At 39.1% G+C, this 14633-nt stretch overlaps 1 protein-coding gene across 8 annotated transcripts in view; it reads left to right on the top strand.

Moving 5' to 3' along the window:
* LOC126355793 (nuclear receptor coactivator 5) overlaps window positions 1-14322 on the top strand; it is a 132052-nt gene extending 117730 nt beyond the window's left edge. For all 8 annotated transcript variants that reach the window (XM_050006210.1, XM_050006205.1, XM_050006208.1 and 5 more), the window contains 2 exons: window positions 4198-4560; window positions 12718-14322. In XM_050006210.1, the coding sequence (XP_049862167.1) occupies window positions 4198-4560; window positions 12718-13316 (962 nt within the window). In that variant the 3' untranslated portion in view covers window positions 13317-14322. The remainder of the gene's footprint in view (window positions 1-4197; window positions 4561-12717) is intronic.
* Window positions 14323-14633: the final 311 nt, after the last annotated feature.

The raw sequence follows: 14633 nt of genomic DNA, 5'->3' as shown, positions 1-14633 counted from the left end.
GTTCTTCCATGTATACAACCTTCTTTCATGATTCTTGAACCAAGTATTAGCTATGATTAAGTTATGCTCTGCGCAAAATTCTACCAGGCAGCTTCCTCTTTCATTTCTTACCCTCAGTCCATATTCACCTACTATGTTTCCTTCTCTCCCTTTTCCTACTCTCGAATTCCAGTCACCCATGACTGTCAAATTTTTATCTCCCTTCACTACCTGAATAATTTCTTTACTCTCATCATAAATTTCATCAATTTCTTCATCACCTGCCGAGCTTGTTGGCATATAAACTTGTACTACTGTAGTAGGCATGGACTTCGTGTCTATCTTGGCCAAAATAATGCGTTCACTATGCTGTTTGTAGTAGCTTACCCGTAGTCCTATTTTTTAATTCATGATTAGACCTAGTCCTGCATTACCCATATGTGATTTTGTATTTATAACCCTGACCGCAATCTATTGTTTATGAACTGTAGATTAACACTGAAGAAAAATGAAGAAGACTAAATATGCAAATGGATTCAAGGACACCGTCAGACTGGCATTGAAATTAATACAAAAATGATTCAAATACACGCTCGTAAGCTAGCGCTACAATGGAATTTAACAGACTAAGGATGGAGTTGGTTGATAGTACATGTTTATGAAGCTCCATGGACTTAGCATATGAACCACAACCAAAACATCTCAGAAAAAGCCACACACCACATGAGTATGAAGAGCAAATATTATCTATCCATTGCTTTATTACTCAACATTGAAAGAAAACCAGTGTCGAACTAATGTAGATAGTGAATACAAACAAAACTTCTCTTACATTTGATGTGTCGAGTAACTGAACAGTTGCTGTGAAAGCTGCTAAAATTGTAACTATAAAAGTAAGTGGCAATGAAAAAAATTTACTATAATGTTGTACTTTCCTGATGTGCTGACAGTACTAAACTTAATCAAGTGAGTATTTTCAAGCACAATACAATGTTGAGCCTTCTGAAATACTGCTAGGTGTTGTTCACATACATGACATGGGTTGGGTGGATGAGTCTGGTATGAAATTATGGATTAACGGGGTGTGGGAGAGAAGGAAAGGTGCTTTATTGAAGAAGAGTTCTCTTCTAGTGGTTGATCAGTTTAATAGTCAAAATTCTGTGAAAAGGAAATTGAGACACTGAAACACAGAGCTTGCTGTTACTCCTGGAGGACTTACTTCACAATTGCAACCTCTTTATGTCTCAGTAAATAAACCATTTAAAGTGTATACGAGACAGGAAGGAACAACTGGATGATGATGATGGATGAAACCAAAAATGAATTCACATTGAAGGGAGCTTTAACACGACCCCTAGTCAAACAAGTGTGTTGGTGGATAAAACAGTCATGGTCTAGAGTGAGAGAAGACATTCTTGTTAAATTTTCAAGAAGTGCCATAAGTAATAATCTCGATGGCAGGGAAGACCATTTTATATCTGGCTTTGCAGTCTAATGATAAAAAATTATTTTTTAAAAAAATTGCTTAAATATTAAGGTGTATCTTATAGTTCACAGAGTCTTATAGTGTGTGAAATACGGTATGGCTCAGATTTTGTGTGGGTATCAAATTACAGAGCCAAATGTCCATGGGTGAGCCCTTTTCTTTTTTGTTACTTATTGCTGCTTTGATTTTTAACATTGATTTATGTGAAAAAGCGTGGAGTTTCATCATTTTTCAGGGTACATTTTAAACTGCAGCTCCATTTACCATGGTTCATAGGTCACAGGAAGATGAGGGCATGCCAACTTCAATAAGACCATGGCTAGTATAGCATTAATATATTGAAACAAACCTTTGGGTTGAAGACAGGTCCAATATGTGGTTTCTTTTCTGAAAGTTGGTGTGTTAATTCAGCTCTGTTAATTCTTAATGCATTTCCCAAATTGTACCATAATTATGAATCCGCATTGAACTGTGTATCCTCATACAAGTGGCTGAAAGAATCTTCTTAGGTTGGTCGAAGGGCAGGGACTATACCTAGTAAGGCATTCTGGTGACACACCAGTGTACAGTTTGAGGACAGCTTTACTTATGAGGTAGTTCAAATGATGTAGTGATATGTACAGCAAGAAAGTCATTTCCACGTAGTTTTCAGTGTAAATTGTTATATGACTAAATTATACTTAATCAGTATTAGTCTTTGACAGTGTACAGCAGTGTTGTTGTCACATCTATAAATGTCACTCTTGAGTGAAAGCAATAAGCACGTATATTTCACCATGCTAGTGCTACATTTCAAATGGTAGGTCTTTGTTGTGCACAAACAAGAGCAGGACAAAACAAAAGAAGACACAAAACACTAACACCTCTGCTCTGTTTAGTTAAGTGTAGGATCTTTCAATTTTGGCACTGTATCAAGTAAAAGAGTAATTCAGGTACCCATAATTACAAAATAGTTATCTATAAATTATGAGTTCTGTATGTAATATGTTGTGTGTCTTCATAATTGTCCAGCTGAGAATTTTACTACATGTTTTATCACATTGCTATTACCCAGGTACTCGAAGACAGCGGGCAAAGTGACTGATGGGATTAGCAAAATCAGCTGTTGTTGATTACCTTTTGGTCGCATATCAACTATAGGCAACAGGCAACAGTATGTGTAGTGTGTAGACTTCTATGAAAGCAGAAATATCATGTTAACATTTATGAAACTTCTATGTGTAACTGAATTTTAAACCTTCTTACTTATTGACATGAAATGCACTAAACATAGTTTGCAGGGTAAAGTTGGCAGGAAACAAAAAGCAGTCAGTACATTTGAGGACAACTGAGTTCTATTAATTCAGCCACTCCCATCAGAATTAGAATCATACTCCACCTACTTTTGTTGAAAATTTCTAATATTGAACAGCAAAGAATGTACTAGTCACTACTATAATTCATTCCTTTTATCTTGGCGGTTCGCGCATGACCGCCCAGACGCGGGAGATTTCTGTGTTGCTAGTTGCGCGCACCAAGAGAAGCACCGCCATAGTATAGTTTGTAAACTTATGTTTAGGGGGCCGTGCGTAATTTATGAAGTAAAGCCACCACGGCCACATTAACCCTTTCGCTGCTACAGAGACGTGCTCCCCACATTCCGCTCTGTGCGCGATTTTGTCATCACTGCACTGCTTGCCTGTGCAGACATGTGCATGGTGTTTCGACTGCTTTTGACACACTTTATCATTCGATTTCACAAAAACTATGTGGCCCAAAAACTTGATTTTTACACATCTTCTTGACTGATACCTTCCCCTGTAAATGACTTAATTTTGTTTAGAATTTCAACGCAGTTATTGTGCAGCATTAGATGTAGTATACCATTGCACGAAATTTTGAAGAGTTTGCAGAGGTAAAAGTCCATAGCGTATACTTTCCATATGGTCGAGTTTAGTTGCCACTAGAAATTTCACAAAATTACATTCAAATGAATAAAATTCGATATTGTTTTTAAATAAAGAAAATATTAAGCACCAAACAAGGTTTGAACTCAGAACCTTTTCCTTCCCAGCCAAACACCTTAACCATTACGCTAACGCAGCTCGTCATTCAATAGACCTCACGGAGCACTTTAAAATGTCACGCAAAATACTGACAAACACTGTTGGTACGACTATGAATTACTCACGTTTCGTCGAAGTACAATAGGAAATAAACACTTACCGCTGCTATTTATTGCGAAAAAGCGATTAGTGAGAATGATACAAACACCTATCCTTGCTATCACCGGAATTAGGAGGCTTATTGATTGTTTGGTTTAATTAACTAATAGAATATGAAGCAGTTGGTATAAAGAATGTTTTTTACAAACTTTCTATAAAAGAAAGTCTGCTATCAAGACATTGCTTTTGTTCAATTACTTTATTTATGGCTGAACGTTTCTAAAACGGGAGACACTCTTCCGTGCTGTGCACTGCAGTCGAGCTCTGGCAACGTCGTTCTCTGTTCATTGGCTGACTGTGTTTTGTGGCATCAGATGCGCAGAACGAACCTAAACTCGGCCGCCGTCGTAAATGACGCGCACTTTAGTTACCTTTTTTTGCCATTTGTTGTACTGTACTGAAACAAATCTTCACTGTTTCAATTTAAAATGATTTGGCGTGTTAAAAATATAGATAATTGTTGTGTTGTGTGTGTCAGCTGTTTTATCTTTTTGGTACTCTGTGTCACGTTATCATGTTTATTTCTAGAACATCGAAATATGCCATTGGAGGATGCTATCCCAATGATACAACGTGACTTCAAGGCACACATGCGTGGCGAGAAACCAGCTGGTCCACCGGTTCCGGGACCAACTCAAGGACCAACTGCTCCTGTGAGTGCAGGGCCGAGTGTGCCAGCTCCTATATCAGTGGTACCTGCAGCTCCATCTGTTGGCCCTTCGCTGTCTGACAGGCATCCAGAAGCTATCCAGGTGTTGTTGAACCTGTTGGCAGACAACAGACAGCTGACTGTGCTTCAGTATGATCGCATCATTCGTTATCTTCAGGACAAAAGAGAACTCCAGCTGAAGCTTGAACTTGGTGACGCTAAGGACATGCCACCAGCTAAAGGTAATTCTGTCAGACTCTCTCATGTTTGCTTGGATCAACCTGAACTGATGACTGTATCCCTAAGTGCTGGTTGGAATGAAATGGTTTTCACTTCTCAGACTACCTTTTTCATAATTGCTCAAGCTCAGTAAGGAAGGTGAACAGTGACACCATCTTGGCTGAGAGGTATGATAATTGCCGGGAGGGGAGCAGTGAGTGAGAATCAAATTCTGTTGTGTTGCTAACCATGGAATTTAGCTTTTTATGAACATCTACCTCCTTTGAACAGCAGTTTGCCTGAATTTATTTGTAGTCAGAATCTGACGGACTTCAAAATTGGATAGATACTTAACAGTAGTATTGTTTCCTGCAGGAAGTGGGAAATTTCTAGATAGGGGCTAGTGGTGTACTTACGTTTCTTGTTGCAATATTGTCTACACTCACCATGACGTATAACGGGAATGAAAGATGGTGTGTCAGCTGGTTCTACATGGCCAATGAGAGTCCAGCAGGTAGGCTATGTTTTAAATTTTTGCTTGACAATTACCATTAAAAAAAGATTCAAATCTTGTAATAAAAAATACATTTTTACAAATACTGTTGTGTAGTCAATATTAATAAATTATTTTGCACAACTATTTTCAGTTAAAAATTAATAAATGAATTTTTTTTCGATAGTACTGCAGTTTCTTAAAAACATGTTAGCACTAATGAAGAGTAAAAGATGTAAATAAAACACTAAGGTAAGGTTCCCTACCTTTTTCCATGCAATAGTGAAAGGTTGCCAGGTGGAAATAAGTAAGCAAGTGTAAGTAAATTACCCTCATGAAATTACCATATATAATTGCATATAAAATGCTGATAATTTTATTGCAAACACGGTGGTATACAGTTGGCTTAAGAAAGTAGGTGAATCTTAGGGTTGTTGTAACTTTAAGTTTCTGTAATACGAGAATGTGGTGCAACAGAGAAACACTAAACATAGGAACCTCTATAATAGAGAAAGATGCAGAATATCAGCTGTGTGAAACAGTTACTGAGTTAGAGTTTGAATACTTATTTCACAGTTTACTATACCACCAAGAAGCCATTTTAGAGTAAATAATATTTTTATTGATAATAGTAACAATTTGATTTAAATAATACTATTACTAAAAATAATAATTATTTGAACATTAACAGCATTTAAAAAGTGATAAAAACTACAGTCTTTCTGCCAAGAATCTAATTTGGAGAAAAAAATATAAATAACAACAATATTACTAATAGACAAGCCTACAAGTGTATAAATTCCACTATGAATTGCCTAGCCTTTGTGGATGATCTAGTGATAATTTCAGGCTCTGGAGATATGTCAACAAAATAGCTTAACCAATTGAAGACACAGTGAACAAATCCTGGCTTCAAATCTCATTTGAGAGAACACACTTTATGACAACCATAAAATCATCACCAAAAGAACTGGACGCTGGACAAGGAAAAACTAAGCATGCAGAAACATTTAAATACCTATGTGAATGGATACAGCATAACCTATTTGAGAAAGAAGCCTTTGTATTGCACACTAACAAAATGAAAATGGCCTAACAATTGACTAAAGGTATCTACAATAAGAGATCAATTTCATTAAGTGCCAAAATTAGACAATACCTACCCTGTTGTTATACCATAGGCCTTATATGTGACAGAGACTGTTACAAAGAAAGGTTTTTATTGTAGAAACATGAGGCCAAAGAAAGGAAGATTTTTCAAACAATCCTGGTCCCATCAAAGGAGGCATTACAACTGTGAACTATACAAGCACATGGAGAAGATAGTGACATGTTTCAGAAAAGTAATATTGCCTTTCATGTCCATCTCTTGAGTGAGCCCTGGAAGTACACTCCTGGAAATGGAAAAAAGAACACATTGACACCGGTGTGTCAGACCCACCATACTTGCTCCGGACACAGCGAGAGGGCTGTACAAGCAATGATCACACGCACGGCACACCGGACACACCAGGAACCGCGGTGTTGGCCGTCGAATGGCGCTAGCTGCGCAGCATTTGTGCACCGCCGCCGTCAGTGTCAGCCAGTTTGCCGTGGCATATGGAGCTCCATCGCAGTCTTTAACACTGGTAGCATGCCGCGAGAGCGTGGACGTGAACCGTATGTGCAGTTGACGGACTTTGAGCGAGGGCGTATAGTGGGCATGCGGGAGGCCGGGTGGACGTCCCGCCGAATTGCTCAACACGTGGGGCGTGAGGTCTCCACAGTACATCGTTGTCGCCAGTGGTCGGCGGAAGGTGCACATGCCCGTCGACCTGGGACCGGACAGCAGCGATGCACGGATGCACGCCAATACCATAGGATCCTACGCAGTGCCGTAGGGGACCACACTGCCACTTCCCAGCAAATTAGGGACACTGTTGCTCCTGGGGTATCGGCGAGGACCATTCGCAACCATCTCCATGAAGCTGGGCTACGGTCCCGCACACCGTTAGGCCGTCTTCCGCTCACGCCCCAACATCGTGCAGCCCGCCTCCAGTGGTGTCACGGCAGGCGTGAATGGAGTGACGAATGGAGACGTGTTGTCTTCAGCGATGAGAGTCACTTCTGCCTTGGTGCCAATGATGGTCGTATGTGTGTTTGGCGCCGTGCAGGTGAGCGCCACAATCAGGACTGCATACGACCGAGGCACACAGGGCCAACACCCGGCATCATGGTGTGGGGAGCGATCTCCTACACTGGCCGTACACCTCTGGTGATCGTCGAGGGGACACTGAATAGTGCACGGTACATCCAAACCGTCATCGAACCCATCGTTCTACCATTCCTAGACCAGCAAGGGAACTTGCTGTTCCAACAGGACAATGCACGTCCGCATGTATCCCGTGCCACCCAACGTGCTCTAGAAGGTGTAAGTCAGCGACCCTGGCCAGCAAGATCTGCGGATCTGTCCCCCATTGAGCATGTTTGGGACTGGATGAAGCATCGTCTCACGCGGTCTGCACGTCCAGCACGAACGCTGGTCCAACTGAGGCGCCAGGTGGAAATGGCATGGCAAGCCGTTCCACAGGACTACATCCAGCATCTCTACGATCGTCTCCATGGGAGAATAGCAGCCTGCATTGCTGCGAAAGGTGGATATCCACTGTACTAGTGCCGACATTGTGCATGCTCTGTTGCCTGTGTCTATGTGCCTGTGGTTCTGTCAGTGTGATCATGTGATGTATCTGACCCCAAGAATGTGTCAATAAAGTTTCCCCTTCCTGGGACAATAAATTCACGGTGTTCTTATTTCAATTTCCAGGAGTGTATATTAACCTACTTTCAAGATAAGAAAACAAAGGCATATGGTTCATAGAAATGAAGTCGGAAAAGGTCTTTGGGAACTGAAATTTCTTCCTAAAGTATCCATGATCATGATCTGCTCAAGGAAACATGAATGCACAGATGTTTCCAGGAACAGCCGAAGCTGAATACAGGAAGACATGAGCCCACGAGAGAAAAGAAAAACACCAAAAATGAAGGCAGGAGCATTGGGCCGCAGTTACAGCTCAGAGAAAGAAGCAATTGACTTGACATGGTCTCTAGTTGATCAGGACGAAGAAGAAAAAATATATATGGAAAAGATTTTGTGGTGTTTGATATCTACACTCATTGTTTTTTGTTTGGAAGCAGACAATAATTTTCACTGTGTAATTGTGTAACGTAATAATAATAATAATAATAATAATAATAATAATAATAATAATAATATGTAAGTAATATTCACTTCCCTTTCAAATGTTATTATATGGGGTTAATAAATGTAAGTGAAAAATGAATCAGAACTTTAAAAAGTTATTAATGTGTTTGTTATAATAGAAACAATTTAATTTATCATATAATTTAAAATAGTGTTCAAATATTTTACTTTTTCAGAAAATGATACATCAGAAGTAGCATTATTGAAATCTGATACTGAGGAATTTCATCATTATTTTCCCTGTCTGTATAATGTAAAATTTTATTAACTTGTAAAGACTCTTGGCTTTAAATGGCCATCCATGTACCATTCGCAAGATTCAGTATGAAAACTGCTCATTTTCTTTCTTCACTGAATAATTCATTTGGAAAATATGAAATCTGGGATTGTTAACGAGTGTACACTGCTTTGTCATATATAGAGCATTAAACTGTTGAACCATCTTAGTTTTTTTCAACAATGAAAATGTCAACATCATCTGTTTGTGACGCAAAAGATCTTTTGTAGGCTTCGTTTTTTGAAAAAAATTTGGGTCTGACTTTTCCTTTAGTGTACAAAGCATCAGCGCGATCAACCTGTAAACACCTAAAATTCTGATAGACTTAACATAATGAGGATCTCTACTTTGGTGCTAATTCTGTGCAATTGATACAGTTAATATCATTATTATTTTTGTCCTAATTGGTGAACATGCCAACTAAATTTCTAATTCAGAAACATTATACATATTGATCAGATAATTATTAAAACATCAGTATAGGAGGCTCTCACAAAATGTGTCAAGTGGGTTAATTTTGCTAATACAAAACATAAATCGCATATTCACTTCTTCATGTTGACATTCATGATCCTTTTTTTTTTTTTTTTTTTTTCAGTTCTTACGTGAGTTGCCTTCAGTTGAAAAGAGTAGCACTTACTCCCATAGCTTATGAAGACTTTCTTCATTTGCAAAGTTGATACCAAACGGTCAGTCTCCCAATAATATTGTGAGACCTGTACCCAAAGCTTGCATAAAATGATAATTCTTAGGACTTAACAAAAATTTGTATGTCTCAGTTGTGGAGGTCCTGTAATCATATATGGAATATCTAACCATTGTCAACTTTGTTATTCGGAATCCTTGATTGAAAACATTCAAGAGCTGTGAAATATAATATGTACTTCTGCAGCTTTACTTGAACAAAGTATAATGAGAAGTGATTCAGCTATTGTATCAAAGATTTGTGGAAGGAAATGCGATCTGCTGTAAGAAGTAAAATCCATCTACTATTTCAACATAGGTTTGCGTTGGCTATACTGTGTGGACTCGAGATTTCAGTGTCGGCTAATGTGGACTTGCCTGCTTAAACATTTCACTGGTACACCAAGGAGGAGAGGGCAGCATTGGTGCTAGTGGCAATGTCAGTGTCCACCCTCCCCTCTCTCCCTCTCCCTCTACATCATCTCCCTCTCCCTCTACATCATCTCCCTCTCCCTCTACATCATCTCCCTCTCCCTCTTCATCATCTCCTCCCCCCCCCCCCTCTCTCTCTCTCTCTCTCTCTCTCTCTCTCTCTCTCTCTCTCTCTCTCTCTCTCTCTCTCTCTCTCTCTCTCGCGCACACACACAGACACACACACACACACACACACACAAAAAGATAAGTTGAGAGTAGTGGACTGGAGATGTCTTGTTCCATTGTTAGCAATGCTTGTTTTAATCATTTTAATAATACTGTGAGGAAGTTACAGTTTCTGAACTGAACAGAACAGAACAGAGCAGCTACATTGTCACACCGCTTCGCCATCACTGGTGGAGAAAGAAAATCATGGTGACCCTAAGATTTGCTTATTTTTCCTAAGACAAACCTATTCACAATAAAATTACCAGCATTTTATTTATGATTATATAAGGAAACTTGGAGAGGGTAATTTACTCGCAGGCTTACCTATTTTCATCTGGCAACCTTTCTCTATTGCGTGGAAATAGGTAGGCAAACTTACTATGACATTTTATTTACTTCTTTTACTCTTGATTGGTGCTAAATTTTATAAGAAACTGCATGAGAATAGCTATCAAAAAATTCTTTAATTAGCTTTTAAAGTAATAATAGTTGTATAGGGATACAGGACAGCAACCCTGGCACATTTTAACCATCTGTAGATGGCGTTGAAAGAATATACGTTTTATTAGGAAATTCGATGTGGGAAGGTTGAGTTAAAAGTCAGGGTCTTGGACTAGACTAGTTTTCTATCCATTACACCACGCAACCAGTCAGTAAAATACCACTTTTTAATGCTGTTGATCATCGCTATTAAAAAAAACCCTCACTTGCAGAGGCCCTCCAGGATGAGTTGTGGCAGGGTGTGGTGCGTGGGATCTTAACCTACATCACTGTATGGTTTCAAAAAGTCAATCCCACTGCTGGGGACCTCTCCTTTTGCAGTAATAGTGCACTCAAATTGTTACAGTGCTTATGGTGAGACTGCTCCACCTTGATCCAATTTGAGTGATGGATAATTTGCAACAAGTAGGGGCATTCAACATGTTGTCATGGCACAATGTTTGGCATTGAAGTGGATTATTTAGGTACAGAGAACACTGCCTTGTAGTATCATTGTAGTAAATATTTGGATGGGCAATGTGAGCATGTGGAAACTAAGCAGTAAGACTAAATTGATGTCCTCAACACTGCCTGATTTAGTTACACTATATTCCACTACACTGGCTTTACTTTTGTTAATGTTTCTTATATAACCTCTTCACAAGACATCTACTATGTTGAACTGCTCTTCCAAGTCCTTTCTGTCTTTGACAGAATTATAATCTAACTTGCAGGCTTCAGACTTTTTATTTCTTCTCCTTGAATTGTAATCCCCCTTCCAAATTGATGCTTAGTTTCCTTCACAGCTTGCTTAATATACAGATAAAATAACATTGGAGATAGACTACAACTCTCACTCACTCCCTTCTGTCTTCTAAGATGTATCATATCAGCATTATTACTATGCTTCTTCGTACATTTCTCTTGGGCACACACTAATCTCTCCCCAGGTCAGCTTCTATTAGTATTCTGTTATTCTGTAAGTAATTGCAACCATGTTAATAAATTATGGTCAGACACTTTCTCTGTCCCTGTAAATGTTTTAAAGCTTAAAATATGATTTTGAAGTCTCTTGTCATATTATTATTCAGTCTATCTGAAACCTTTCAGTGTCTCTAGTGCTTGTCAAGCTTCTTTCCTGATTCTTTAAGTGAGAGCTGGCAATGACGGAATTATGCCGTGTGGAAAAGTCCTCCAGCTGTCACCACCTTACATCTCTTTCTCTCAGCCCATGATCACTTACAATTTTTACTTCTCTTCTTTTTCGTAATAAAACATTCCAGTTCTCCAACACTAAGAAGTTTTTGTCTTCCTTAGCTATCTGAATAATTTCTTTTATCTCATAAATTTTGGTTGCCCACCCAGGTGATATTGTAAGTTCTGCATGATATTTCAGCAAACAGATTCATTCCCATCTTTAGGTGATTTCTGATGGGTATTGCTCTGTTTGTGTTGGCGTCCTATATTTATGGCTGTTCCCCATCCCCAGTCACTTCAATCATCCCCATAACTGTGCAGTGGGTTGTAGTGGTAGTAGGGGTAAATCTGTACAGCTGCAAATGACGGTCTGCAGTCTGTGCTATCGTCTGGTGTGTCGGCCTCACTGTACAAGTACACTTCGCTTCTGCCCCCTCACCCCACTCGCCCCTCTCCCCCCCTCAGCCTAGTTCGGCGTTCAATGCCTAACTCAGGTTGTTCATGGCGGCTCTCTTCTACCATGCATAGTTTCCTAACGTATGCCTAGACGCATTGGCAGTTGACCAACATGACCCAGGTTAACACTCGAGAAATCTAAAAGCCAGAAATACCCCAGGGAAACTTCACACCACAATTTTCTTTATCTCATCGTACATTCTTTGTCTCTCATTGTTGAATAGCTTTCTCATTTTTCTGTGTTTATTTTACCAAGCTGATAGAAGGCCACTTTTTCCTTCTTTCTGTAACGATATTTGTTGCTGTTTAATCACCACCACTTCTTCCTCCTTCCACCTGACTCAATCTACCCTTTCCTGATACATGAAAATGTTGAAACATTATTTTGAGTAACTTATTTTAGGGCATTATGACAGTAAATGCTCATTATAGGTAAAGAAACTGAGTTGAGCAAATATCTTGGACAACTTCATGTGAAAAGAAAGAGGTGTTTCGGTCACAGGTGTATGATGGACAGCTCTATGCATACTCTTTTTAAGGATTAAAAACTGATTCTCAAAATCAATAGTGCTGTAAACAATTTTATATAAATGAAAAGAAGTGAAAGCATTTTAATGTAGATAAGCTGGAACTGAAATAATGTTGGCAAATTAATTTCATACATGTGAATAGGATGTAATGCAGTTTCATTCCTTTTTCTTCTTTTACAGAGCCACCAGCAAAGCAGCAAGTGGATTTACAACATCGTATTCTGAACATTTTGAACAATTCAAACAGTGGCACTCCTGGCCACCCCAGCGGCGGTATTGGCAATATGAGTCACCCCAGCGGCGCTATTGGCAATATGAGTCACCCCGCCAGCGCTATTGGCAATTTGAGCCATCCCAGCGGCGGTATTGGCAGTATGAGCCACCCCAGTGCTGGCATTGGCAATATGAGCCACCCCAGCGGTGGTATTGGCAGTATGAGCCACCCCAGTAGCGGTATAGGCAGTATGAGCAGTATGACTGGTTTGAGTAATCTCAACAACATGAGTAACCTCGCCCCTGTTCCTCCGCCCACACCGGTGTCAGCACCAGCCCCATCCAGCTGGTCAAGTGGCTCTCAACCAAGCACTCCTGCACCTCTCCTGAATGATCCAGCTGTACAAAAGGCACTTGACAGCTTAATGCAAGGCAACCTGCTCCACAAAATTACACCCACCTCTGCTTCTGGCCAAAGTGTCACTGTATCCACTTCGTCCACTCTCAGTACGCCACCAGCACAACCACTGTTTGGTGCATTTGCCTCATCTGGTCGACGATTCTAGATTTATATGTCAGTTGTATCCTCTTGTTCCCCGCATACCTTTGTAGGTATAAAGTAGATAGGAATGACAGTGTATATTTTTATTATAATTATTTTAGATCATGGTGTTCATGGATTCAGTGTAGGACACTCATTATAAGTTAAGTCGTATTTGCATCTTTTTAACAAAATGTTTGATGGACTATTGATGTGACCAATAGTATTTTCCTTTTTTTTGGTTATGCTGAGAAGAAAAAAAACCATTTAGCAGGGAAAGTGCACACATACATAAATAAACGGAGGGAGAGAGTGGCTGGGTGTTTGATGCTTGCATGTGGTTTGTGTGTGTTGACTTGCATACGTAAATTCTCATGTAAAAGTGACATACTGAAATTCATATCTTGAGACAGAACATGCAAACATGCAGATATTTATAATCAGTCCAAGTAATGTTTTTAATTAAATTTATGGTAGTTGTGCTGACCCCAGTACTGTAGAAACTGTTTTGTTTGAAAGGAAAAAAAAACAACAGAAGACTTGTTTTCCTATGGACAATTGTTTCTTTTGTGGTTTTTTTTTGTTTTTTTTTTTTTTCCCCTCCCTTCATAGTGAATTTTCATAAACAGCTTCAGTGTCAGTATGAATGTTGGCACAAAAATGATTACAAAGCTGCAGGCATATGAAACGTGGATAATCTTAACAAATAATTAATTTTCAATTGTCATGTAAAATATCTTGACTTAGTAGCTGACCACAGTAAAGTACAAATTTCTTTAGAATTTTTATACTGTGTGTGACTGAAAATGCCGACATACTCACGGAAGGTGCTATGTACAGATCTGTGGTTTTGTCATCGTCAGCTGTGCAAAATTTAATTGCATATTCCTGTGAGTGAATGCTTGGTATCTCAGATCAAAATGTCATGACATAAAATTAAATTCGAATCCAGTGTTAAAGTTTATTTGCTGGATGTTACTTGTGGAATATTTCATTGTATAGAATGAAGAAATAAATGTAATTTTTTTCTATGTTTATCATTTTTCAATTTCAAATAAATGACTTCTTTCTTTCCACCATACATTTTCCAGGCACATAAACTGTTACAAGAATTAATAATTTTCAGGACTGTGTTAAATGCTGCATAGAGCACCTTTTTTTTTTTTTTTTTTTTTTTTTGGAAGAGATAATGTTGTTCCACATGCCTTCTCAGATAGACATTGATATTTTTGTCTGTTGGTTTGCGTGCGCGCGAGTGCGAGTGTCAAGTGCAATAGGATATATAACACATTCCATTTAATGGGAAAACTGTGTTTACATCCCAGTGTGGATAATGGAAACA

The sequence above is a fragment of the Schistocerca gregaria genome, chromosome 3, assembly GCF_023897955.1.
Source record: "Schistocerca gregaria isolate iqSchGreg1 chromosome 3, iqSchGreg1.2, whole genome shotgun sequence".
NCBI classification, from domain to species: domain Eukaryota; kingdom Metazoa; phylum Arthropoda; class Insecta; order Orthoptera; family Acrididae; genus Schistocerca; species Schistocerca gregaria.
The sequence above is the reverse complement of the archived record's forward strand: the minus strand, read 5'-3'. Positions and strand labels throughout refer to the sequence as shown.